The 26,273-nt window shown below is 39.6% G+C and overlaps 1 protein-coding gene across 3 annotated transcripts in view; it reads right to left on the reverse strand.

Moving 5' to 3' along the window:
• Positions 1-14,574, reverse strand: part of LOC103717209 (alpha,alpha-trehalose-phosphate synthase [UDP-forming] 1-like) — a 41,665-nt gene extending 27,091 nt beyond the window's left edge. Inside the window, exons 1-7 of one of the 3 annotated variants that reach the window (XM_008805513.3) lie at positions 14,375-14,574; positions 13,092-13,607; positions 12,708-12,805; positions 12,170-12,558; positions 8,883-8,997; positions 8,597-8,698; positions 536-686 (exon numbers count right to left, since the gene is read on the reverse strand). In XM_008805513.3, the coding sequence (XP_008803735.2) occupies positions 536-686; positions 8,597-8,698; positions 8,883-8,997; positions 12,170-12,558; positions 12,708-12,805; positions 13,092-13,512 (1,276 nt within the window). In that variant the 5' untranslated portion in view covers positions 13,513-13,607; positions 14,375-14,574. Of the gene's footprint in view, positions 1-535; positions 687-8,596; positions 8,699-8,882; positions 8,998-12,169; positions 12,559-12,707; positions 12,806-13,091; positions 13,871-14,206; positions 14,305-14,374 lie in introns of those variants that run through there. The other 2 variants (XM_026808484.2, XM_008805512.4) reach the window with 2 other exon arrangements.
• Between the last annotated feature and the right edge of the window lie 11,699 nt (positions 14,575-26,273).

Below are 26,273 nucleotides of genomic sequence, written 5' to 3' on the forward strand. Positions count from 1 at the left end.
GTACGAACGCACCCAATAAAGTCCGATATATGTAGATTCTTTATCGGGGGATTCCTAGAAATTCAAAAAAAATTAGCAACGTATACTCAAACATCATAACAAATCTAAGAATTGAAAATTGAACAATATATATATAGAGAGAGAGAGAGAACTAGATGCCATGACTTGAAATAATTTAAGAATCTTTCACAATCCGCTGATTTGTAGGGTTTGATTATTATTGAACAACTATAAACATGAGAGTTGAAACATTATTTGCATATCTAGATTCCATATATCAATTTGATTTGTACTTAATTTATTTATTTATTTATTAATTTATTGTCATACTCTAATTAGGCAAATTCTGGCATATGTGCATATTTAAAATTTTGTTACTGAATTTACTACTTTTATAGTTATATAGCTACAAAATTGATAAAAAAACACACAACACTTAGTAAGGAAAATACTAAAATGAGCACAAGTAAATGTCATTTTATGTACAAAAAATATAACTAAAGATGCACAGACTACTTATAAAGATGATGCATACATTCAGGAACATCAGTTCTCGTTGGCACTGCAATTTGCAACAACACTACTTTATCACGCCATGTTGGATTTTCCTCAAGGAACTTTTCAAAGGCCAAAATCTTTTGCGGAATCCCTTTAATCATGTCAAGACGATCAACACCCAGCATTACCTGTCATATTTAAATAAAATAAGTTTAATGGTGCAAAAATAACAAGTACTAATAGTCTAATACTAAACATGGAGTAAACATCAATCGCCCAATAACTAAAGGGTACACAAATTGACCACTCATGCTGAAAAGCAATAAACAGGTTTAAAAAATTCTAAAGGGATACATACATGTATACATACATATACACAATTTTACATATACGTACATATATAGAATATACATATGTATTTTATATATATATAGCGAGAGAGAGAGAGAGAGAGAACACAAAGGTTGAATTGTTGGAACTTATAGTATCACAACCATAACGATATCCATCAAGCCTTATTCCAATTACTTCAGGCTGGCTTTATGGATACTCATCAACCAAGCATTCATATTTAGGGCAACTTTTATATCATGATCAAGATTAATATCTTAAGTCTTACATGGAATTGTTCATTATCTTCTAGAGGTCACAATGATTTTTTAAATATGTAAAGCCCCATAGTATTGATCTTTAGAAAATCATATGTGACTTCAATGAAGTTAGGAAAGTAAAGGATGCTTGAATATAGGAATAAGCATTGAAGCCATATCACAAGATTAAAAGAGCATATATTAATATGAAAACTAACACGTGACAAGGACATCAATTGATCAAAAGGACTAATTAACAAAAATTGCATAATTAGTTCATTTCATGGGTATCAAAAAGAAAGCAGACTGGATATATACATTAGATCATCATGGTCATATTTTTTTTACTTTCACAGCATGATAACTTCAAATGAGCATGCATAAAGAACTATGATGGTAAAGAATGTGAGATTATAAGTAGATAGAGAGCATGATTTGGAAAGCTGTTGAACATGCATTATTGATGAGATAAGAATACAAGATCCATTAATTCCACACAGGTAGAGTAGGTGTATAAGAGAAATTTTTTAAAAATAGAATAGAAGGATACTAGATTCACAAATCTCAGTCTTGTATTTAGTTCCAAAGCAAAGTTTTCAAGAAGCTGAAAGATAAGCTCAAGGTCCGCCGAACTGGGCTGAACCACCCGGTTTAGTCCGTACCGAGCCGACCCGGTGGGAGACCAGGTCGGTTCACCTCTTTTTTTTTGAAACTGGCTCCAAACCGGCCGGAACCGGTCGCGAACCACCCAGACTTGGTTCGAACCGGTCGGTTCCATGCGGAACCGATGCCAACCATCTGGTTCGCACCGAGTCGAACCTATTCCGAATCGGTCCACCTCCCCCCTCTTTCTTTTGTTATAAAAGATGATTAGGAAGGCCTGAGAAGTTTCTCGGGCCTTCCCAATTTATTCAAATACTTCCTCCTTTCCTACAGTGAAAAATACGCTGATTCAGCACGATTGAAGAAGAATCTAACCCTAAATAAGGTATGCTTCCTCTTTCTTATCTCATTTTCTCTTTTTTTGGACGCCAAAAAAAACTTTAAAATTTGTAAAATAAAGGGAGATCATGGCAAATTTTGTGATTTTGGCTTGATTTTATGATATGTTGTAGAACTATGGATGATCTACACAATAATATAAAAACTTTTAATTTTTAGATTATAAATAGTTTTAAAAATTAAAATATATTTTTGGATTAAAAAATAAAAAATAAAATAAAATTTAAAAAAATTGTAAAATCATACGCATATTCAGGGGCATGCAAGCTATTCTACAGCTAAATTTGGTATCCATTTATTCAAATTTGATGCGATCATGCGCATAATGGTCTAGACCTAAATTTGAAAAAAAATAAAAAATAGGTAGCATTTGATGCTTGCCCATGGGCCTATAAAAATATATGTAGCATCCATTGTAGGATTCTAAATAGATTTGAGCTCAAATTAATTTTTTAAAATATTTATATTTTAAATTTATTTTTTAACTTAAAAATAATTAAATATATATAATTAATACTAAAAATTATGAGAGCTTAGTAACATGTAATACATATTTCAGAAGTATTTTCTGAAGTAAAAAACATAGTTTTCTGAATTTATGGTATTTAAATATATTTTTAATTTAAAAATGACTATAAATAAATAAATAGAATATAAAAAATTAGTACTATATATTAGATAAATCAGATATATTTTTTGAAGTAAAAAATATTATCTTCGTCATAAACCTGTAAGAATAGAACCATCAAGGACAAAAAAAAAAGAAGGTAGAGCGTGACATTGGTTGGGATCATGGGCAAATGCTTTCGGATCGGCACCATTGAAAGTGCAACTGATGCAATACAAAGTTCAAGAAAGGAAGGGTAACCAGATTCAAGCAGCACTTAGCTGGTAGTTACCCCGAAATATTTATGTGCCGGAAATGCTCACAGGAGATTCGACAGTTGATGATGAAGCACTTCGCTGATTTTAAAGCAATGAAGAAGAAAATTTCCAAGAAGAAGACAAATATGGACAGCCGAGCGGCAGAGTCACCTTCCTATCACTCAAGGAAGTCAGAGGAGGCGTCCGCTCTAGATGACGAAAAGGCACAGATTCAGGCTGCAAGCGAGCTTGGATGATCAGTGGCAGCAGGATAAAGTGGCCAGGCATAGGGCTCGATTTAGAACCTCATACTACGAGTCAGGCTTTGATTCTGCAAGCAACAGGGCAAAGTCAGAGTTCAAGAGGACCTCCTCAATTAGAAAGGTCGTCAGCAGAGGGAGTAGCCATATTGCATCTATGCTGGAGACTTTTGGTAGCAGAAAAAAGTCCTCTAGAAAGATTCCACTATGAGCCACCATTCATGATTTAGATCTACATGCCTTCCCCAACAAAGATTCGAAGTATCAAGAGGTTGACACAATGCTAGGTCTACTATTTCCTCCATACATGCTACTAGTCTCAATGTAGATCCTTCAAGACTGAAAGACATCTACGGTGAGCTTCTTAACAATCATAAGCTAAAAAAATGGATTGCCTCATACAAGAGCACGTGGCCCACATATGGGCTGACAAAGATGTGTGATGGTTGGACCGGTCCTACCAGGCGGAGCATTATCAACTTTTTGACATATTGTGATATAAAGATTTTCTACCATATGTCAATTGATGCTTCCGATCAGGTGCACAAAGCCATGTACATCCTCAGATTGATAGAGAAAATTGATCGATAGGAGAAGAGAATACCGTACAGGTCATCACTGATAATAGGCCACAATATAATGCTGCCAGGAAGATCTTGATGGAGCGGCGGCCATATATTTTCTACATCCCATATGCTGCATATTGTATTGACATCACGTTGATAGACATTGCGAAAATTCGTAGGATGAAGCAGATAGTGAAGACAGCCCAAACCATTATCAGATATATTTATAACCATACATCGGTCCTATCACTAATGAGGAGAAATATAGAAGAGATCTTGAGACCAAGAGTGACACAGTTTACTACCAACTATGTTGCACTTGATAGCCTTCTTAAGAGAAAAGCAACCCTACATCAGATGTTTGTTGGTTCCGAGTGGCAAAAAAATAGATTTGCGAGGGCCGGCACTGAAGAAAGAACTATCGAGGTCTTGGTGACAAGGCAGACATTCTGGCAGCGGGCCAAAAAGATAGTGAAGGCTATCGAACCATTGTATGAAGTGTTTCAGGCCATGAACAGCGAGAGGTACCCCAAATGGGCTTCTGTATTATGATAGAGAGGACAAAGATTTAGTTCAAAGAGGCAAATCTAACATATGTGTAGGCGTATATCGATATCATTGAGCGGCGGTCGGACCACCAAATGGATAGAAATTTGCATCTAGCAGGTAGGCAAGAACATTCAAAATTACACTGTTCTTATACTTGTACAATTTTACTAAGACAATTACGAACTCTATCTGTAGCATACTACCTGAACCCGAGGTTTCAGTACATCGTACCTAAAATCGATATGGATGACGAACTTCTGGTCACTCTACATATTGTGATCTATAAGATGGAGTATGATTCAGAAGTCGCGACTATGTCTAGAAAAGATAAGTTAACTTAACTGACATCTGCAAGTTAACATGTATCTTTGATTACTAACATACTAAACATACTACAATGTGGTTCCTTTTCACAGACCAAAATATTTAGAGAAGGCACTAACAGTTTTGGAGTCTCGACAGCTGCCGTAGGTTAAAAAAGTATAAATCCGAATATATTACACATCAATGATAACTATTACCTGGCGTTAGCTTGTTACTAACATGATACTATCTTATATATAATTTCTTCAAAATTTTTGCAGCTGAATGATGGATTCATCTTGGTTAGTCCGTGAGAAATCTTAAGTAACTAACTATCTGGATCCTTTCCCAGACGGTCTCCTCGAATGGCTGTGAGCTCAACTGGTCCAGCTTCACCCTCATCCACAGCAAGCAGAGGAGCCGTCTGATACAGAAGCGCCTCAATGACCTTATATATGTTCACTACAATCTAAGAATAAGGCTACAGGGCATTCAGAAGAAAATAGAGCTAAAGTACACAGATTCGATCCATCATACTTTCATTGACGATGAGAATGACCCTATAATCGGATGACTTGTGGGCCAGCAGCAGGAGCCAGAGCTTGATGAGCGAAGATCGCCTTCACGATCGGCTAGTTTCATAGCCAGCGAGGCTAGAATCGATTCAGGACAATGGGCAGAACGCAATATTCCACGCATCCTTCCAGGTGATCAGCCACAGACACAGAGATCACTGAAGAGCCAATCATTACGACTCCTTATTCGAGATATCCTCTCAGAGATAAAATCGAGAGATGCTTAGATGAGGCCACTATACTGTCCGGTCAATTCAGTCAAGAGGGCAACATCCATCCTCCCAACATAGCCAGGCAAAGAGGGGCACAAAAGATAAGCAAGCAGAGGAGCACGAAGAGTAAGCAGGCAACTACTCAGCACACCCAAAAAGAAAAAAGCACCTAGATCCCCCATGGAGAGTGGAGGAGCCAGTTCACTCAGATTCAAAGACCATAAGCAGCAACGATGACAATTCTGGCGGTTCTAAATCCGCTAGCCAGGAGAAGAGTGGAGGATATGAGACCACCATTTATAAGACAATCGTAGGGTGGTCTTCAATTCACCGGTGAATCCCAATTTACATATGATACATAGGATAGGGACCACAGTGCACAATCTGATAGAGTCCGTAAGGATACGATTGCATACAACGGTTGATGACCTCGCACGTAAAGTAGAATCCATAGACATATCAGATCCTAAGTCATATATTGGATCCTATCACCTGCAGCCACAAGTAGCTTATGACCCATACGGATACGGATATGAATATGGTGCGTCTGAGGCATCTTCTGATGACGACTACCCTACGCAGCCCGAAGCATCTTAGGGGTCAAACTTTGCCGCCGGCATATTCGGATGGACCCCTTCACAATCGTATTATCAATCAGAGGACACCTCCTTGAGCCAAAACTTCAGCGAGAAATCCGAGAGTTTATAACTCAAAGTGCGTTCCTTATGAAATGAACATACAAAACTACGCCGCTTGGTTAGAGGAGTAGATTGATGTGCCTCCTGACTATATTAATGATTCAGATATTTATGAAAGGTATCACCACTCAACAAAATTTTAGATATCGATATATATGTTGTACTTTAAATATATGTAATCGATTGTATTAATTTATATTTTCCACATCACTCATTAATTTTAGGATATTAAATATTGCTTCTTGTAGCATGCGGCATCTCACTAATCATTTTATATTTTGTATCATTTTAAAACAACAAGATGCATCATTTAGGTTAAACCGAAATCATAACAAAAATCCAAAATCAAATTATACTTAAAATCAATAAAAAAAGTTGAAAAAAATTAATTACCAATTAATCAAACTTGAAAAACTTTAAAAAAAATGGGCGCACCGATTCGAAACCGGCATGCCCAAGCATACTATGTGTTGGTACAGTACCGGTACCATACTAACTCGCCCGCCGATCAGTACAGGTCCCAATACCGGTTCGGCGAATCTTAGATAAACTTACTATATTAAACAAAATAACTTCAAAAAAAAAAGACTAAGAAAACAATAGATAATTAGTGATTTGCTACACAACTTTCAGCTCATACCATGCACCCAATCGATTCAATAGGAAAGATTATTTGATTGATGGATATGAGTATGTGACTCAGTGAATCGCAAAGATACATGATGCACGTGACTGATTCAATAAGGAGCATATGATGGATGGCCATAATCTATAATATGTAATGCAAATGTTTGAGTCAAGTGGAAGAGTATTTAATTGATTATTATGATCCCATCAAAAAATAAATGTTTCAGATTAGATATTTTTAATATTTTTACCATGAGACTTTTTTATAATGAAGACAGCAGGGGCAACATGAATCATTTCAAAGAAATAATGCAAGACTTACTCAGGTCAAACACTTGGGAAACACCTCTAGTGTTCAAACCAAGACCGGTACCAGGACTTGTGCCGGTTGGCTACCGATTCGGTACAAGATAAATAGGGCAGTTCATCCCGGTTCATCAGACCATGATTCAAGCTTGAGATATTGAAAGAGGAGGGGGGGGAACCAATTCAAACCAATGCGAACCGAGCGGTTCGCACCAATTCGGAACGGTTCTCGCAATTTTTCGAAAAATAGCATTGAACCATGTTGGTTCCATGTCGATTTGATTCAGTACGAGGTAAACCGAGTGGTTCGGCAAACCATGATTTAAACCCAAAGCCTCCTAAGAGGGGAGCAATGAATGACTTGAGTATCTGGCAAATAGTTGTGATCCAATAGACCAATGAAATGCTTTAAATTGGATTTCATTTTTGGCATTAGATTTTTTTTTCTTCTTTATGTATCTGAATTGAATAATACATTCCCATTTTAGATTCTAATACATTGAAGAGAAATTTTTTCCCGGAAAAAGGTGTTTATCTATAAAGGTTTCACGTTTCTCCTATAACCATCATGATATGCACCTTCTCCAGTTGACTTTCCCACACATTGACATGTCACACTAATAAAACCAGCAGAGAGAATTTGCTTTCTATGAATGTTCAATATTACTCAAACGAACCCACAGCAGTGCGGCAAATTCTCCGAAAAAACCCAGACTCTCGCATACAAAATAATAGCAACAACCAACGTTTTAAATCCCATCGGATAGGGTTGTCCTGGTTTTCCAATACACTCGAGATGGTGCTCCATTCTGATGTCCCGCAGGATGTCCCACCGAGACTCAAGTCCTTGCCAACAATAAAACTATCAATGATGACTCCAGAATTAAACCGACGGGTTGCAGTATTCTAGCAAATATTGTACTAAACAGTTTTTAAAGACCAAAAGGATAGCAAGAAAATAGAGACTCCAGCCTAACTTTTTAGACTTTCAGGTAGACCACTGCTTGACTCATCCGTCATTCTCCAGAATAGGAAAGAAATTCCAACCAAATGACTAACTTTGAGACTCATAGATTAGAATGTTTTTAAGCAAATCTGCCCAACTAGAAGGGCCTTGCCCATACCTGCAATCAAAATTTTAGACCACTACACAGTTTAAGACTAATATTGGTAGTCCTGCTATAACATACTTTAAGATGAAAATGAAGAAACAACCAAACAACTCGTGATGGGCCAACCTATCCACTCAAGTAATTACTAGAAATTCATTTGGCAGATTGTGAGTAGTTTCTGAAAGGCATAAAAGTGGAATATGGTACCTAGATCATGATAGTATTTATTAATGTAATGACCGCACATGTAGTCTTAAACATTTGATAAAATGAGTTTTTCACAGTTACCAACAAAGAAAGCAACCTCTCTAGTTCACAGTACTCTCTAGTCTCTAGTTATTTGTTATGCAAAATATTTATAAACACCTACCTTTATGATTAATCATGAATTTAATCAAAATAAGCAACTCGTGAAAGATGATTATGCTTCCTACCTTCCGGCCAGCAAATCTTTGTGTCAATTCATTGATGTGTTCTTTGACTGCTGGAAGATCAAGTGCTCGTTTAAACCGGTCGGAGTCTATCCCAATAGGAAACTGAAATTTCCAGCCCAAAAATCAAGGGAAGAAAACCAATTCAAGCAAAGGATGATTGCTTAAAATATTAATACATTAAACATAGCTTTTGAAACTACATCTATACAGCCAAAGGTAACAAATACTAAGGGTTACTTTTCTAAGTAACAAACTAAATAATGAATTTAACAATTCAAAACTATACCGCTGCCACTCGAGTCAGCCTTCCTTGATCTTCCACCCCTTCTGGTGTGCCCTCAAGTCCAAGAATACGAGTGCAAGCACTTACAAAGTGCCTTGCATAATCATATGTGTGAAAACTGGACTATCAACTTAGTAAATAAAATCATTCAAGGAGCAAGAAGTTTGTAATGACAAAAACATAGTTGTATGGTCAACAAATCATAAAGATCATCCTGAAGTAGTAAGCTCAGATATAAACAACAGATACTCAAGATTAAAAGGATAATAAATTATATTTCAACCCTCAAATAAACGCGCATAAACCAACAATCAATATGGTTGATATGTGGAAGTTTTCCCAGCAAGAAATTATACAATGCTAGTGAGACAAATGAATCAACTGCAATCAGCAGAACATTGCAACAATCATGAAACATATCAAACTTTGAAGCAACGACTTATTTATCTATTAGAAGTGTGAAAATGGCATAGCTAGCACCAACTATTGAAGAACATTTAATGGAGCACACGACATCAAAGCCAGGAAGATCACATAGAATTGTAAAGCAGTCCCAATATGCAACCCAAAAGATCAATATACTTTAACTGTGGAACAGGTGGCATGAATTTCTCAAGTGATGCCATTAATAATTCTTGACTACTACGGAATTATACCACGGAAATGCAAAGGAGACCAAATAAATCAGTTAAGGCTATGAAGATGACCCTATAGATGTCCGATTTAATGTAACATGAAACACATATTGAAACTGATTGATGCAGTTAAAGTCATGAAGACAAAGCAATAAATGTGACAGTATGTCATTAAAGAAGAATTTTATTTAAAAGAATGAACGAAAAAATATGACGAAAACACAGCGAAAGCAGAGGAACATAAACAAATTAACAAGAGATAACTAATGCAGCCTGCAATTCTATTATTGGCTCTAGCTTGGCATGCCTCAGACAGACATTAGTGATTATGAAATCATGACACCAAAAAAAGAAAAAAGGAAAACCCTCTATTCAGCAGATTGAAGGTGAAGATACCGAGGGTTAATACATGAAAGCAAAGGGGTAAAGGACTTTAATAGTGCAACAATTATTAAAAGACAAATGCAAAGTAAATTTAAGAGGTTACAGAAAAGATATGAAAGGCTACTAAACAAAACAAAGGGAAGAAAGAATTGAATGTCATCCAGGTCAACGCGCAAAGCTGGCTCGAGCCGCAGGAACTTATGCTAAAATAATTAAGGAGCCAGCCCCACAATGTCTTGTGCGGCTACCTTCGGGTGTTGAAAAACTCATAGATTCCCGATGCCGAGCTACTATTGGTATAGTTTCCAATCCCAACCATGGTGCACGTAAGCTTAGAAAAGCAGGACAAAGCCTGAAATTGAGAGATGCCAAACTAGAAAATACTAAGCAGACCGAACTTCCAGAACAAAAATAAAACTGTCAGAATACAAGATTTAGCATTTTAGATCGAAACACGTTTTTTAATGTAGGCCAACAGAGCTAGGTTGTATCTATATGGCTGACCCCCTTAGATGATCAAACAAAGTTCACATGGTTAAAACAAATTGCCTCAAATGAACAAGATCTGTTTTGCCTTTTCAACTTGTCCTTCTCTACAAATTCCTTCAAAGTGATAGAGATCTTTTGTCATCATTTCAGTTCCATTCACCAATACGTTTTTTCACCCAAGCTTTTTCTATTTCCTTTCATGCAGAGCTGCAAGCTGAAGTCAGCGATCAGGTCTGTATCAATTAGTTAGGCAGAAATATAGCTGCAAGGTACCAAGCTAGGTCAAGCATCACATTTGGGAGAAGAAGTAAAAACATTAAAGCATCTAAACTAACATTTTAGCGCAAAAATCCCCAAGACCAACAACAGATTAAACCTCTATCCTCCCCCTTTATCCTATTCCTCTACCAAATAAACCTTCTTTATGAGATCTTTGAGACATCCTTTCAAAATCATACACCAAGTACCCAAACATACACATATAGCCCCATAATATAACTCCATATACTAGATCCAAGTGTCTAGCTTACCTGCAATTCTCAGGCCCCATGCAGAGAACCATACTGATGAGTTATATCAGTTATGCAAGGGAATTCAGCACCGTCTCCATCATAAATCTCCACAAGTTTCCAAAGAAAGCTGGATTAATTTTTGACACCATTCTAAAGCTCCAGATTCTAAGAAAGCACTCATCCAATTAAATAATTAATTTTTCTTCTATCTTCATACACACCCAAGGAGAGCACCACTACTGTAGCTAAAAATGAGAAGCAATGGAAATGGGATATCTTTATCACTAAAATTGAGAACCAATAGAAATCGGCTATGTTTACACTCTTCCCTTTAAGCTAGATGGTGTTACATCATCCCCTCCTTCTTATAGATGCCCATAACTCGAATACTGAGCATTGATAGCTTTTCTGCTTCTTTTTTATATGTTTTTGAGTCTATTATTCAATGTCTTACCTTACTTTGCCACCACTTCTTCTCAATCACCTTTTGAACTTGAACATTGCTCCACTCTTCAAATGCATGTCTTTTTGCAGTTTGATGCCCCAAGAACTGTAGCAATGTTTTGGATTAACATGCAACCTCTTAGAACTTTGTACATATAAAAAAGCTTGATTGTTAGGACAACATGGATGACGCATAGGGTGCAAAGATTCAGTACACACTTACTATGCCCTAGGAATATATGATGGTATACTAATGTCAACCATTGACAGGTAAAAATATCTGATTCCAAGATCCTTTCACTGAACATGTTAGACAACCACAGTTATGTAACAGTCAGATAGCCATCATTGTTGTCAAAGAAGACAAATAATGTTACAGTATGAGATTGCAAACAAAGAAGGTACCTTATGGAAAAGCATTGCCTACTTAAATGAAAACAAGAAAGCAAAGCCAATGATAAAATGCAAGGGCGATCAGCAGACTATAATACTCCATAAAATATCATTGGCGACAGCACTCACCATGCAGTACCAATACTCTTTTTGCAATCCTCCAAGTCACATGTCATAATAAGGTCAAACAAATCAGAATAGAGTATTCTGTATAATTTCCATACAACCATATCATATGTGTATAAGAGGGAAAGAGCGTGTACATGTGCATGTGTTTGCTGTCCACATTCAAGTTGACAAACATGCAGATTCTTCTGAATGTGTCTCATGTAATGGAAAATTTGATTGTTACAACAGAATACAATGTCACAGAGTCGCAAGCCATGTGCGACAAACATGCTACCTAAAGTATCAAAAGAATATATTTGCTCACCCGACTAGATCAGCTGCAAGAACAGATCTCAACAGCTCCGAGCGGGATGGCAGGGTCCTGTGAATTTCAGAGGAAGGGAATGGTGTGTGAAGAAACCAACCAACTTTCATCCTGCTGTTGTACTCCTTGAGGCATTTAGGAAGGAACATTAAATGGTAATCATGGCACCAAACAACATCTCCCTCTTGATAATGCTGGTTCACAACATCAGCAAACATTTGGTTCGCCCGTTTGTATGCATCAAACTGAGACTGAAAGCTGCGAGTAGTTGCGAGCCGATCTTCTTGGGGAAGCCCAAGGTAGTGAAAGAGTGGCCACAAGATATTGTTGCAGTAGCCATTGTAGTACTGATGTACAATCTCTTCATCAAGAAATACTGGAATGCATCTCTGTTTTCAAACAAAATAACGGCATTCCAAAAGGCATTTCAAAAGGCAAAGGCATACATTGAGAGAGAAATCTAAGTCTACACTATCAAGCTATGAAACAGAAACACCTTCACAAATAAAAATAGATGAAGAAAGAAAATTTGACAGACCTTCTCATCCAAAGCTTTTGTAAGTGCCCTCTGCCCCACTTCATCCGGCACGTTTACACCAGCCCATCCAATCCATTTAGCATCAACATCCTTCACACCTACGACAGTGAAGAAATTAACAAGCATAAGCATTTATTTTTTCCCAGCCAACATTTGTTTTGCTGCAGAAAGTACCAGGTTACGATTGAAACCATTCTTGTTATTCTCATGCCGAACAAAAAATATGAACAGATACTATGGACTATTTCTTTGTCGTAGAATCATCAATATAAGCTCAAAAATTAAAACAACTAACCTACCAGTCCATGTATAAAATACTTTACGACTAGCAAAGACCAGTAAATAAGAAACATCATCTGGATATCATCCGCGGAATCCACTTACCAAGAAGAGCACTGACCAGCCCACCAGCACTGATCTCCAGCGACCACGAGTCCTCGCCACGTCTGACCGCCGACACCGGCAGCCTATTAGCCACAACCAGCAGCCTCTGCTTCATGGCCTTCCCATTAGACCTCCTGCATCCGTTCCTGGACGCCTTGCCCGCCGCCAAGCCCACATCCACCACCTCTCCATTGGGGACGGCACCACGCTCGCAGTTCACCTCCCTTGCTTCCTCGGTCTCACGCTCCAACACTCCAGGCTCCCTCCCGCAGCTCCCAGCATCATCATCACCGCCGCCAGCATCGCTGCTGCTGCCGGCGTCGTTCTGCTGGAAGGCCCGGTTGGACTTCCGCTGCTCCCGGTCCCACACCAGCCGCTCGACCCTGGTGGGGTTCCGGCTGTTGTACTTGTTCCCCAGCATGCGCTCGGCCTGCGGTCCGGAGGCCAGCTTTGTACACCGGCTTAACTACCAGCGCTGCCGCTCCCCCGCATTCGAACAGCGCCCCGACCCATCAGCTGGCACGCCACACAAACACAAACAAATCACCAAGGAAAACAAAATCCCAGAATAAGAAGAACACAGAAAGAAGGAATAGTCTCGGCCTGGGCTAAAGAAAGGTGCTTTCTTGTTCCCATAACCAACTCTAACACAAACTCAGTCGCCACCGCAGTGCTGCAGTTATTGCCAAGAACTCTTCTTAACGAGCAAGAAATTCGTTCTTGGGTGGGTCTATTAACACAATAACACTAGAGACGAGAGAAAGAACGAATAAATGGAGGGAAGAGAGAGATGAGTGGTGCGGGCGCGAGAGAGATAGAGAGGCAGTGGTCCCTATATCTTTTTGTTATTTTTGTCGTAGATCACACAAATCAAAGGTGATTCGCGGATCGAACCAAGAACCCAAATCATCCTCCCACCATCGTTGTCATAAAATGTGCATAAAAAACTAGGATAAAGTAAGGAAAGCAGAGGTAAAAAAACAAAGAAAGTTGCAGCGCCTCCCACCGGCATTCGGAAAATAACAGCCAGAAACGCGGTAATAAGGAAACGTAGAACAAGAAAATCAAGATTGGGGCAGGAATAAAAGGCTGGAGAAAGAAAGAAAGCAGATCACCCGGATTTGGATCGCAATGAGGTCGGTGGTGGGTACGGAGGGGGGGCGGTCTATTCCAGCTATTCCAGAAGGGTTTGGACGCCGGTTTGGGGGGATAAAGAGACGGAAGAAGACGATCAGAAGAAGAGGAGAGACGGGAGGGGGGCCGGGAAGAAGGGATTCACTCACCGTGTGGGAAACTGGGATAACGCCACCGATCGCTATCCGTCCAGCCGAGCGGCGATAGCGAGACCCGAGGACGCGCTGTCCTCGCTCACATCTCTCTCTTCCCCCACAGCTTGAGCCCTTATATATAACTCACCGACGCATGCAGAGCTCGCCCCAGCTGATATATGTACCCACCTCGAATCACAATAGCCATCCTCTCCTTCCTCTTTCTCGCTCCACTCTTTTCTCAGGTCAAGAAAAATACACTCTAACCGGTGATATCCGGTAAAAGATTTTTGGGACTCAATTTAAAATAACGAATATATGCTATATATAGAACTTATAAATATTTAAATAAGCCATAACTCGCCTCATGAACTAGAGTGGCTGCATATTTGCTGCTTGCATTGCTCTTCTATATAAAATAATATTTTTATTTTAAAAAAATTGCTTATTCATAAAAATTATTACATCATAAATAATTATAATTATTTATTTATATAATAGATAATTTTCAATCTTACAAGATGAAATGGATAAGGCTCTGCGAACACCACAAATTTACAATGATTAAATGATTTTGGTGGCGGTATGATTGGTATGGGATATGATGGTTACCTGCTATAGCAGGTGGAAGGGAGCGTGGGAGACGAGGAGGGTGGAGTGGGGATAGAAATAAATTTGGGGGGAATAAGATAAAAGGTGGCTGTAAATGATTATTAGCTGTACTCCAAACATTAAACCGCCCGAAATAGAACGAGGGATATCGCTGGGGAAACGGAAGGGAGAGGCACTATACCATCCCGAGGCAAGGGGTATAGGATACCGGGGGCGGCGAGGCGTTCGTGGTGACCCCACCGACCCACTCGGCCCGGGCGCTTCATGGGTTCTGCGTGAGCGTTTGGGGAAGACCGGCCAGGTACCGCAATTCCGGGCCCTGTGATCCGAATGGCTATCGCTTATCCCGGGGGACATGATCGGAAGTTTAACTTATTCCGTCCGAATACCCGCACAAGGGGATTGAGGGTGTATCCTGCGCGAGTGCTCGGGAGATCCGATCCAACGGTCGAGGCCATAAAAAAGACCAATAAAAAGGATGTATTTGTGCGGACGGGAGGAGCGTTGATGCACGTGAAAACTCTTTCGTTGGCAATCACCTTATTTGTACTGCATAAAATCTTATGAGAATCCTGATCACCTCATTTGTAGTACATAAAATCTTATGAGTTATCCTGATGTCTTCATTTGGTTTGGAAAGAAAAACAGTGCATATGTAAAAAAAATGTCTAAAAGGGTTAAAAAAGCATATACAAGAATACAAAAAAAAAGTATGAAAAAGTACAATATATGGTATCGCTGCAAGCATGTATCTTCAAAAAAGTTTAAATCCTCTCCAATTTGTATAGGAAGTAGAGAGGAAGATTATATATGATTGGATGGGCCCCAACAATATGTTAACCTACGCATATAACATAGAGATTATTCAATCGCGGCTTTCATACCAATTAGGAACAATCTTAATTGAAGAATTGCCCCTTTATAGTACATGCAAATTAGATATCATCCGACTCCATATCTTCATGCATCTTTACAAGCATGTATCTTTAAAAGTTTAAATCCTCTCCAATTTGCACAGGAAGTAGAGAGGACTAGTTCTTTAATCATGATTACATGTGACGGACACAACATTCATGATTGGATGGGCCCTATCAACAGACTGACTTATCCATATAACATAGAGCTTATTCGAACGCAACTTCCATACCAATTATGAGCAGTCATGATCGAAGAATTGCCCTTTTCTAGTACATGCAAATTAGAGATCATCTGACTCTATATCTTCATACATCTTTATAATCAAGCAACACATTATATTGGACCGTCAAATGGTTTGATAAGCATCCAACGCCTTAAATATTGCCATTATAAGCTGCCGGTAGACATCTTTCAACTTGTACGAGGCGGCCCGTGCGAGGGAACAGTGGTTAGGAAGGGTAGTTTAACTAGAGGGGTGCAATGACATGAGAAACTCGTGATAATTGTTGAGTTTTAGATATTCGGAACGGGTCTTAATCTTGGGCCCGCTGGTCCCCTGGGAAAGTGACAGTAACACAGGATGCTTGCTTGATTGCTTTATTTGACCCATCAGCAGGAAATCTATACAGATTTAATTTTGGAAACGAAAAATCTCTGCAGATATGCTTGAGAAATCCTTGTAGTGTATAATGGGATTGCGCGTGTGGGGTTGGTTGTATACGGCACGGCCCATTTCTTCAGCGGATACCAAGAACCGAATCAAGTGGGCCCCGCATAAATAACAGATATTTTGTTGCTATGCACTGCATGCGGGTGTGAGATGCGGTGAGCAACAATCGGTGCTATTTATTTTGGTACAAATATATATATATATATAGTGTAGATAAGGAGATTTTTTTTTTTGATAGATCATACAATCCTAATATGTGTGCATCTAAAAATATCAGAAAATAATATATGATATAAAGGAGAAAGAATAGTCCCGTAGCTGTCTCATAAAATAACATCAAAGTGTTGAGCCACGTAAGAAGCAACTTGGTCAGCTATCTTGTTCGTCTCCTGATGCACATGAGTGACCCGAAAAGCAATGCAATACCTCGCCAGCTTACGGATGTCTTACAGCAGCAGATGCTCGCAACAGAGTCTCCTTCGAGGTGCATGCAATACACTCCCAAGGTGAGTCCCATATAGATGATACCCTCCCAAACAGTCCTCAGCCTCGCACCAGAGACAAAAACATCACGGATGAGGTTGTCACCTACCGCAACAAGTCTGGAGTCGTGGCTCCTAATTACAAATCTTGCTCCACCTCTTCCCTCCATCGTTAGTCACACTTCTATTAGAGCATACCTTGAGAAAAGTCGGACGTTGGGGCTTCCATGAGATGAAAATTGTCTAGATCACTACAAAAACTAAACAAGAGTCCTAGGTGTATCTTGCAATCATAAGTTCTCCAATGGATGGGGACTGAATGATCTCAGTCGCATAAAGTAAAGCCATGTCCACAATAAATCTTGGATCCTGTCTTCTATTCTCAAATACTCGAGCATTCCTATCAAATTAAATATGGTAAACACTGTATGCAGACCCATCACCCCATAGGACCCTAGCTATCCTTCTCATGGTTTTCTTTAGAAAGACAAGGAAGGCTTTGGTAAGGGTCGTCAACACCTGAGTTGCCCTCTCGGCAAGCCTCCACACTTGAGCTGCCCTTAAGAAGCAAAACGAAATATGCGCCACGGACTCCTCCTCATTTGGACATCCATTGCAAGCGAGAAAGAGCCTCAACCCTCTTCTATACAACATACCTCTCATCGGAAGACAATCCGATGCCATCTTCCATTGGAATAGGACAATAGGGGGTGAATATGGAGCTTCCAAATCCAGCCTCCGTCAATCGACCACGGGCTCAGCTTTATATAAGTCACAGAAGTCACCATGTAGATAATACATTGATACTTGTTTAACATAATCTTGAATAATGAAATTTCCTTTGCTCTTTATATTTTTAAAATGAGAAAACAGATTAAAACAGAAATAAATTGTCGGATGGAAAAATCGGTCTAAAACATAACTAAATTAGTCTAAAATAATTATGGAAAAAAAGCCTAAGAATCAAGATTATTAAAAAAAAGGAAAAAAGGACTGAGTAGGAAATAAGTTCGAAAGTTGCTCTGGCACCATGTAGAAAGAAATATATCAATATTCTATAAATCGTCATGATTCTGACACTGAAATGGTCCTCACACTGCCAGTAATTGCACTTGTCATTAGTGAAAAATGGGGCAGTAGCTCTTTCATGTCCACCATTTTGATGTTAACTTTAGGAACGACTGGATTATTATATCAAGGATATTTAGTTGAAAGACGCATACCGTCCAGGCGCATTCTGATAGCAGCCCTTCTCCATGTAATATAAATTGACATCTTATAGCATGCTAATCAAGTAGGATTTTTTTTCTTTCAAGACAAGAACTTTAGTTAAATCATTTACGTTTTTTAAATTATTTCATCCAAGATAGAAGTCTTTAAACATGTGACTTGCAGAAGGGGAAATCAAATAAAATATGTCCTTTCTAAATTAGGCACCAATTGCTTTCATTTGATTCATAAAATGAATGACTAATAACTCGAAGTCGTTATCTTGCCTCCTTATGAGGTAACCATGAGTTTGAATCCTTAATGACGGTTCTAGGTAATTTTGAACATTCTACCTAAAGACCGGACAATGATGTTTCATAAATGTTGAATAAGAATAGTGATGTCTAATTACAAAATATCAATCTCTAACACATGGATACACATGAGAATAAGAATGAACGGTTGCGAAGATCTATAATCAGATTAGAGTTTTATACTATTTGTACGTATATATAGCTTAACAAATACTCTACAATTTTTGACTGGTCCACTTCAAAATTCTTATTCCTAAAATGTTTGACAAATGCATAAAATATAGATTACAATAAGAGGAAAAAAAAAGTTTTTAATAAAAAAGCATGGCCATCCCTAGTTGCCACTGTGTCGCAATTAGAACAACACGTTTGCGAACACTGCTACGTTCGCTGGCCACACATGCGCAGGAAAAATCACTACCATGTTGGAAGTTTGAACAGTGATGAGAAGGGATTAAGATGGTGTCATCCTTTTCAAATGGAAGTGGCCACAAAAGAAACGGACGCTTACCTTTCATTGGTTCAAAGATAAAGATAGGGGCGAGTATATTCGCCACATGCGTGCTTCTTATCCCCTCTTTTACATGAAATATCTTGATTGATTGCGAAAGGGATGCATGTCTGAAGCCTTAAAGGCTAAGATGGAACATGAGAGAAAGAGATGCCTAGTTGATTAGGACAAAGATTTATATTGAAGGAACTGAGCTACGAGACAAGAGGAAAGGAAAAAAAAAGAAGAAGAAAAGAGAGGGAGATAGGAATTTGATACCGGATAAAAACGACAGCATGCAAGATTATATGTTCCCTCTTGCTGTTTCAAAGTGATGGATCATGATCTGTATCCCTCTGAAGTCTGAACCATCCCATACTTATCGATTATGAAATTACTGATCGATGCAAGCTTTTCAAGCTTTTATGGCTAATTCTTTTCAAGCTTTTCTGGTAATACAAGATAGCAAAATCTAAATTTTAGCAATGGATATTCCGTGATAAATCTTATAACTCGAGTACGTTGCGTGTTTTAGAGACTTTTTTTTTTCTTTTTGCTAGCAAAATCACCCTCTGGCTCGCAGTAGTTGATAAGGTGGGAAACATTGATGTAACGTTACAGCTCAGAGGAAGCATGCAAACAAATTAAGAAAACTGGTCACTAATTGACTACAAAGGAAGTTAACATGCTGAAAGTAACGTATCAGGAAAATCAACATTCCTAAGCTAGATTTGGACATGGGAGTTCTTTGGTTGTAGGTCATACAGCCATACCGAATGGATCTACGCGGCGAAGTTTATCAAAGAGAAGATCACATTAACACCTACAATGCATCCAATAATCAAACCTACTTTAGGAAACTCTGTCGCACTCCTATATACTATTTCTGTATACTACACAAGCCTATTTTTTCCAGGAAAATTGGCATGAGCTTCACATTACCGAGGTTTAATTTAACGGGGTTTGAAAGAAAGAAAGGGCATAGCTCCAAGAGTTAGCTAATTCTTCAAAATATAGATGAGATATATGAAACATTATGGCTTATGTCACAACCTAGGACCTCATCCAAAAATGCTAGCCGGAAAGTGTGGGTTCCTTGATTTTATATAAGTATCCAAGATCTACCCAACGAATAACTGATGTGAAACTAAACACACATCTGCACGGGTTCTTACATACTCTCCCTGTTTAAGCCCTGACATCCTCGTCAGGTTAAGAGTTCAAATCCATTTAAATCTAATCATATGCACCATAATCGGCCCGTGGTAAGCCCCCATGAATCAGTGTTGCATGTTCTTTGGTCCACACAGCTTGTGGGCCAGGTCTGCTCTGATATCATTTGTCACAACCTAGGACCTCACTCAAAAAGGGTAGCTGGAAAGTATTATTTGTGTTTTTTTGATTCTATATAAGTACCCAAGATCTATCCAGCAAATAACCGATGTGAGATTAAACACATGTCCGCACAGATCCTCACAGCTTATGACTGTCGATATCCAATCACCCATGAAAGTACGACATCTCAAATTTGTGTTTTCAACAATAATATTAATGGAACTCTGGAATTCAAGGTTGCATTGGATAACTGGAGGAATCCGATTTTAAATAACTCATATCTTAGAGTTTTGCAAGTGATTGAGCAAGGTTCTCGTGATCCTTAATACATGGATCTTAGGCTTTTGTTTGGTCCTTGGTCGTACCACGAAACATAAGCAACAAGTGACTTGCAACTGAAGCTCTCTAAATTTGACCTCAATTGAGAGAGTATCTCAACTTAATACTCACTAGCTTGTGGAGACAAATAAATGCTCCATATGTTGATCAACCATGTGGAAAAGATAAGCACAAAATTATCTTTCATTCACTAATCTATTTTTTTGATGTAATCTTTCATTCATTAATCATGCAGGCGATCTTTATATTTTCTTGATGTAATTTCGGATGTTGCTAGTTCCTTGTTTTTCTTCTTTGACATGAAATCCTTTGCTAGTTTCATATCCTATATAAACAAATTAGCAGGACTCGGAAAGTTAATTAAAGACATGCATAAAGACCACATAATTTTTTCTGTGTGCCAATAAGATATATAGCATGCTAGAAACATCTGACATGCTCATATCCCTAAAAGACAATGATATGATAATCTTGAGCACACGCATGAAAGTTTGCCCTCAACTTGAGCCAACAAGGCATTTTCTTAATCACATTTTAGACTTATCTGGATGCCAACTAATATTGCTCATAAATCAATATACTTCCCCCCTCTAGCCGGCATTGTCGAAGGCCTGCCGCTGGCCTCCAAAATGCTTATCAACTGTTACCAGGGCCATTTTTGGTGCCATTCGAGTGCTCATTATCATGTTAATGTGAAAAGAGAAGCTACTTCAGCAAACTGTTGTTAGGATAGAAACTCTCTTTTCTATATCCAGAGTCCAAATAAGAAGTGGAGAGCTCTAATTACCAACCATGGCTGTCTATGAATTTTCCATGGTTCATAATTGAGGTCACATAGAATATATGGGAAACATGCTGCTTGAACCACATAAAGCCTACTCAATTACACATTATGCAATAGATAGACTTTGTAATTGTGGGACTGGACCTTTCTGATCTCAAATATGACCACTCTTGCCCAACATTGCATGATAGCTGAGCTAGAACAAGAATGATATTTTGGCAACACCTTGACAGATGCACCATGAAGCCTCATGTTGGTAACAGGCTAGGTCAGATCGGCATTCACCTTGGTCTAATCTCTTCCAATATTGCCATGGATCCATGATCTGAACCCAAACCGAATTCGATCGGCACCTTTTCTAGTGCAAGCACTGAACCAAGTGGTGCACATTGGCACGACAAGCACCAACTCGGTGGGAGATTCTTCCACCTTGCTATTATTGTGGAGGTGCTTTATCGATTTCAAATACATGGATTAGGAGCCTTTCCTTGGTAGCTAAGTTAATAAGAATACAGTGAGCATCCGACGGTATTTGCGTCATCCTGTAAGCAAGAGATATTAAAGATCACTTTGGATTATTTTACTCCCCAAAAAGGGTGCAAAGTTGGAGCCTCACTGCTGTCTACTTTGTCGAGAAGGCTCTGATGCCCAAGCCTTTATCACATATATACGCTGTAAAAAGGTTCTGGGTCAGAGTATCTAGGTGCTTTTTCGATTGCCTTTGGAAAAGCTTCATCTTTGTCCCCTGATCAAATAGATTACTAAACATCAATTAAATGTGAAATAGATTGGTATGCAGGTGAAGGTTTTTTTTTTTTTTTTTAATTTTTATCCCAGATAAATTTGGTTTGGATATGCTCAATATTGCAGTGCTAGGCTTTACACTGATAACCACAAGTCAAAAGGTTGCAGGTGATGTTGATTGCAAAGGCAACTTTGAGGAGCAATAGAATATCTAGACTTTAATCAAAGGTCTAATTTTATTTGACTAAATATATCTTTTGTCCAAAAAAAAAAAAAAAAAGACTGGCACATAAACATACGCTGTTGCATGTCATGGTGCAGGCCTTGTTTTGAAGTTTTCTGAAGAATGTTTCTGAGATATTTTGGAGCTCTGTCAAGATTCTTCAAGACATAACTATTTTCCGTTCTGTGTTTTATTCTTTCTCAAGTTTCAGCTGTCTTGTTGAAGAGGAGGGATGTGTATGTGAATCAGCACTGCATGCATGGCTCTAGCTCTTCTTGTGTTGTTTGTTTCTTAGCCCTTTCTCATCTATTTTGTAACTTTCCAGGGGAATACTATGACATGGTGCAGTCACTCTGAATTGCTTTTGTATTTTCTCCATTTCTAAGTAAAAGCCTCCCTTCTCCTCAAAAAAAAAAAAAAAAAGTTTGATGTCTGACATTGAGCACTTGCCATTCTACTGAAAAGGAAATGTCCAAGCCACCAAGGTGGTAGCCTAGTGGTACTGGGCAGAAATTCTAACCTTAAGGTCCCAAGTTCGAATCGCTGCGGCGACGATTAAATTGTGGACCGGAGCTCACTACTTTGGCCACTGCTTGGACTTGAGGTATAGGACCGCTCTTGAACCGCTAGTAGCCGAGGTGGTGCCGGGTGTGACGTACTCAAACTTGGGACTTGAGCCAGAGCCCCGAGGGGTAGCTGAGCCGGGCCCATGGGTGGGGAGGGTATGAGTAAAAACGGTCGGGGTGCCCAACACACGGCCATTTCTGCCCGCATCGAACATTCTCCTGGCGGGGCGGAGGCCCAGTGGGGGCTGCTACGCGGGGTTGGGCCTGTTCCTTCCTCCCCCCTACCCCTTTTTTTCAGCAAAAAAAAAAAAAAAAGGAAATGTCCAAGTTTTTCTCAAAATTCTCTCCTTTTTCTTTTAGGAAATGTCACGCTGTCACCACCGGGACTGCAAGCACGCGATGCCTCTTTTCAGAATGAGAGTTTTCATAAAGTTTTTCATGAAAGAACTTTTACCATATGTTGCTGAAGCACGACAGGATAAAACGCAAGCAAATGGAGACAACTAGAGAAAGTGCAGGCGCAGCAAGGAAGAAACAAGTGTATCTTATCAAGACCAGATAATAAGATCACAAATACTCAACTGAATTAATGAGCAAAGTTTTTACAAATTGAATGAAAAAAAGTAATCTTTTTCTAAACCTAGTAAATAATTCTATAGCTTGATCTAGAACTCAGGAAAGAGACATAAAGAAGAAGAATTGTTGATTTAGCATAAATAAAGGGTTAAATGTTCAAAGTTTAGGTTTTGATAAACCAAGGCTCGAAAGCTTGCTTCGAACCTAACAATATTACATATGGGTCTAGAACGGGGGCATTGACAATTCTATCGCTAGAATATTTGATGGATTTTTCTTTTTTAAATCAACTTCTAGCAATTTAGGCCATCATACGCATTGTATGGCAGCTAAAAGATCTGAAATATTATGGAATTTGAAGAGGGATATGATGGGAGGCAAAATGGATCGTCCTGCTCTAGCATGGAACCACCTAATTCCTGCCAAGTAGACCCTAGAACCAAACAACCCCCCGAGCAAACAATGACGCCCTCGAGTCGGGCTCGGGGCGCCCTGCTGACGCTCCGGCCCAAGCTGGGGGCGCCTTATCGAGCTGACCTTCAAACCAAGGAGGCTAGGCCGACCTCAGAGTCCGCCGAGCTGACCTCACCAAATATATGTCGTGCCTTCCAAGTCGGCCCGACCTCAATGCTCACCAAACTGACTTCGCCAAGTAAATATTGCGGCCTCTAAGCGAGCCCGACCTCGCCCACGGCCACATCCGCGTGCACACTTACGCGCGCCTCTACGCCCGCATACGTGGTCGTATATTACAACCTCACTGTGCTATGCTTTACTTGCTGGCCACTCTACGACATGTCAACCAGGGGCCATACCTTGTTGCCAAGGGCCATACCCTGCCACCTCTATCAACACCATGCCGTTCACAAGGACGGCCTACACCGTGTGCCTCAAGCAAGTCCGGATTGCATGCCACTTGACCAAACGCCATCTTCTCTCATGATAAGAACGGGCCATACCTCCGCCACCCGGGCACCTCTGCAGAGACTATAAATAGCTCATATCAAGTAACGCTTAGCGACTTTTGGACCAATTAAGATCCACTCTAACTTAATCATCGGAGGGCCTTCACCGAAATCCACCGGTGAGGCTTCGTGCAGGTACATCGATGCGCACGAGTTGATGCTCTTTCTCCGTTCCAACCGGCGGCTCCTCCGACTCCTCCGGCATGATCACCCTTAGGCTAGATTTCAACCGTAATAGGATACATTTTCTAGCTTTTGTTGTATTGATAGCCATTTGTCCAGATGTCGTAGCAAGAAATACAATGGGCAATGTTAAATTATATTCTCTGTTAAAATAATCTAATAGAATATCTCAAGAATAAACTAATATGAGAATGTAACATTTCACATTAAAGCTCAAGGCTTACATTCTTATTCTTTATGCGACATCTCCTTCCAATAAAATGTACCGCATCACACCCAACATGAAATTTTTCATTCCTTTGTAAGTGCGATTCCATTTCTAGTGTCCCTTCATATATGACACTTCAGCATTATGTTATTCGAGATATCTCTTATCCAAGTGGATCATCTCAGTGGCCTATTCCTTTCTCTCCCTCTTATTCGTTTTCTTCTGGGTGATGATAAAGGTTTTAGACCATGCCACGATGATTTACAAGACTATTCAACACGAGCAGCATCTGTCACCCAACCATTTTTTTTGGATTTCCTCGGTCTAATTGACAAACTAATTGTGATATTACACCCTTTCTTGTAGTTATCAAAAATATTTTATCCCAGCAATTTAACAAGGAAATAAAACAAATTTCTTAAAAATAAAAAAAAAATAAAATACAAATTTAACCTGTCTTAGCTTAATTAGTTGTCGTACCTTGATGTCTGCAAAAAGTTTAGATATAATTTTGGTAGAAATATCCCTGCAATATTACTCAAAAACACCAAAGTTATGATATTAGAAGCTAATTAACATGGTTTCTGTTGGGAGAAAAATGGACCACCCCACAAATATAATCAGAACAGCCGAATTCAATAGAAGGCCGAGCTTATGCAGGTCGAGCCCAGAAGGCCGAGCTCATGCAGGTCGAGCCCAGTAGTCCGGGCTCATGCAGGCCGAACTCATGCAGGCCAAGCCCAGAAGGCCGAGCTCATGCAGGCCGAGCCCAGTAGTCCGGGCTCATACAGGCCAAGCTCATGCAAGCCGAGCCTAGAAGGCCGAGCCCAAAAGGCCGAGCTCATGCAGGCCAAGCTCATGCAGGCCGAGCTCATGCAGGTCGAGCTCAGAAGATCGAGCTCATGCAGGCCGAGCTCATGCAGACCGAGCTCAGAAAACCGAGCTCATGCAGGCCGAGCTCAGAAAACCGAGCTCACGCAGACCGAGCTCAGAAGGTCGAGCTCATATTCACATGCTGCGGCCACGCCCTGCAGCAGTCTCACCGCACCATGCTTTGCTTGCCGGCCACGCCACGGCATATCAACCAGGGACCATACCCTGCTACGACTGTCAACAATTAAATACGCATAATCTCTACGGACCTCCAGCCAGCCCAAAATCTCAAACTGTCTACGGCAACTCACTGACTCACTCAACTATGTCCGGTCGTCCTCAACAACTCACTGACTCCATCCCGTTCAGTCACCCACGACAACTCGTTGATTCACTCAACCTCGCCCAATCATGACGGTAACT

The sequence above is a fragment of the Phoenix dactylifera genome, chromosome 4 (genome assembly GCF_009389715.1).
Source record: "Phoenix dactylifera cultivar Barhee BC4 chromosome 4, palm_55x_up_171113_PBpolish2nd_filt_p, whole genome shotgun sequence".
NCBI classification, from domain to species: domain Eukaryota; kingdom Viridiplantae; phylum Streptophyta; class Magnoliopsida; order Arecales; family Arecaceae; genus Phoenix; species Phoenix dactylifera.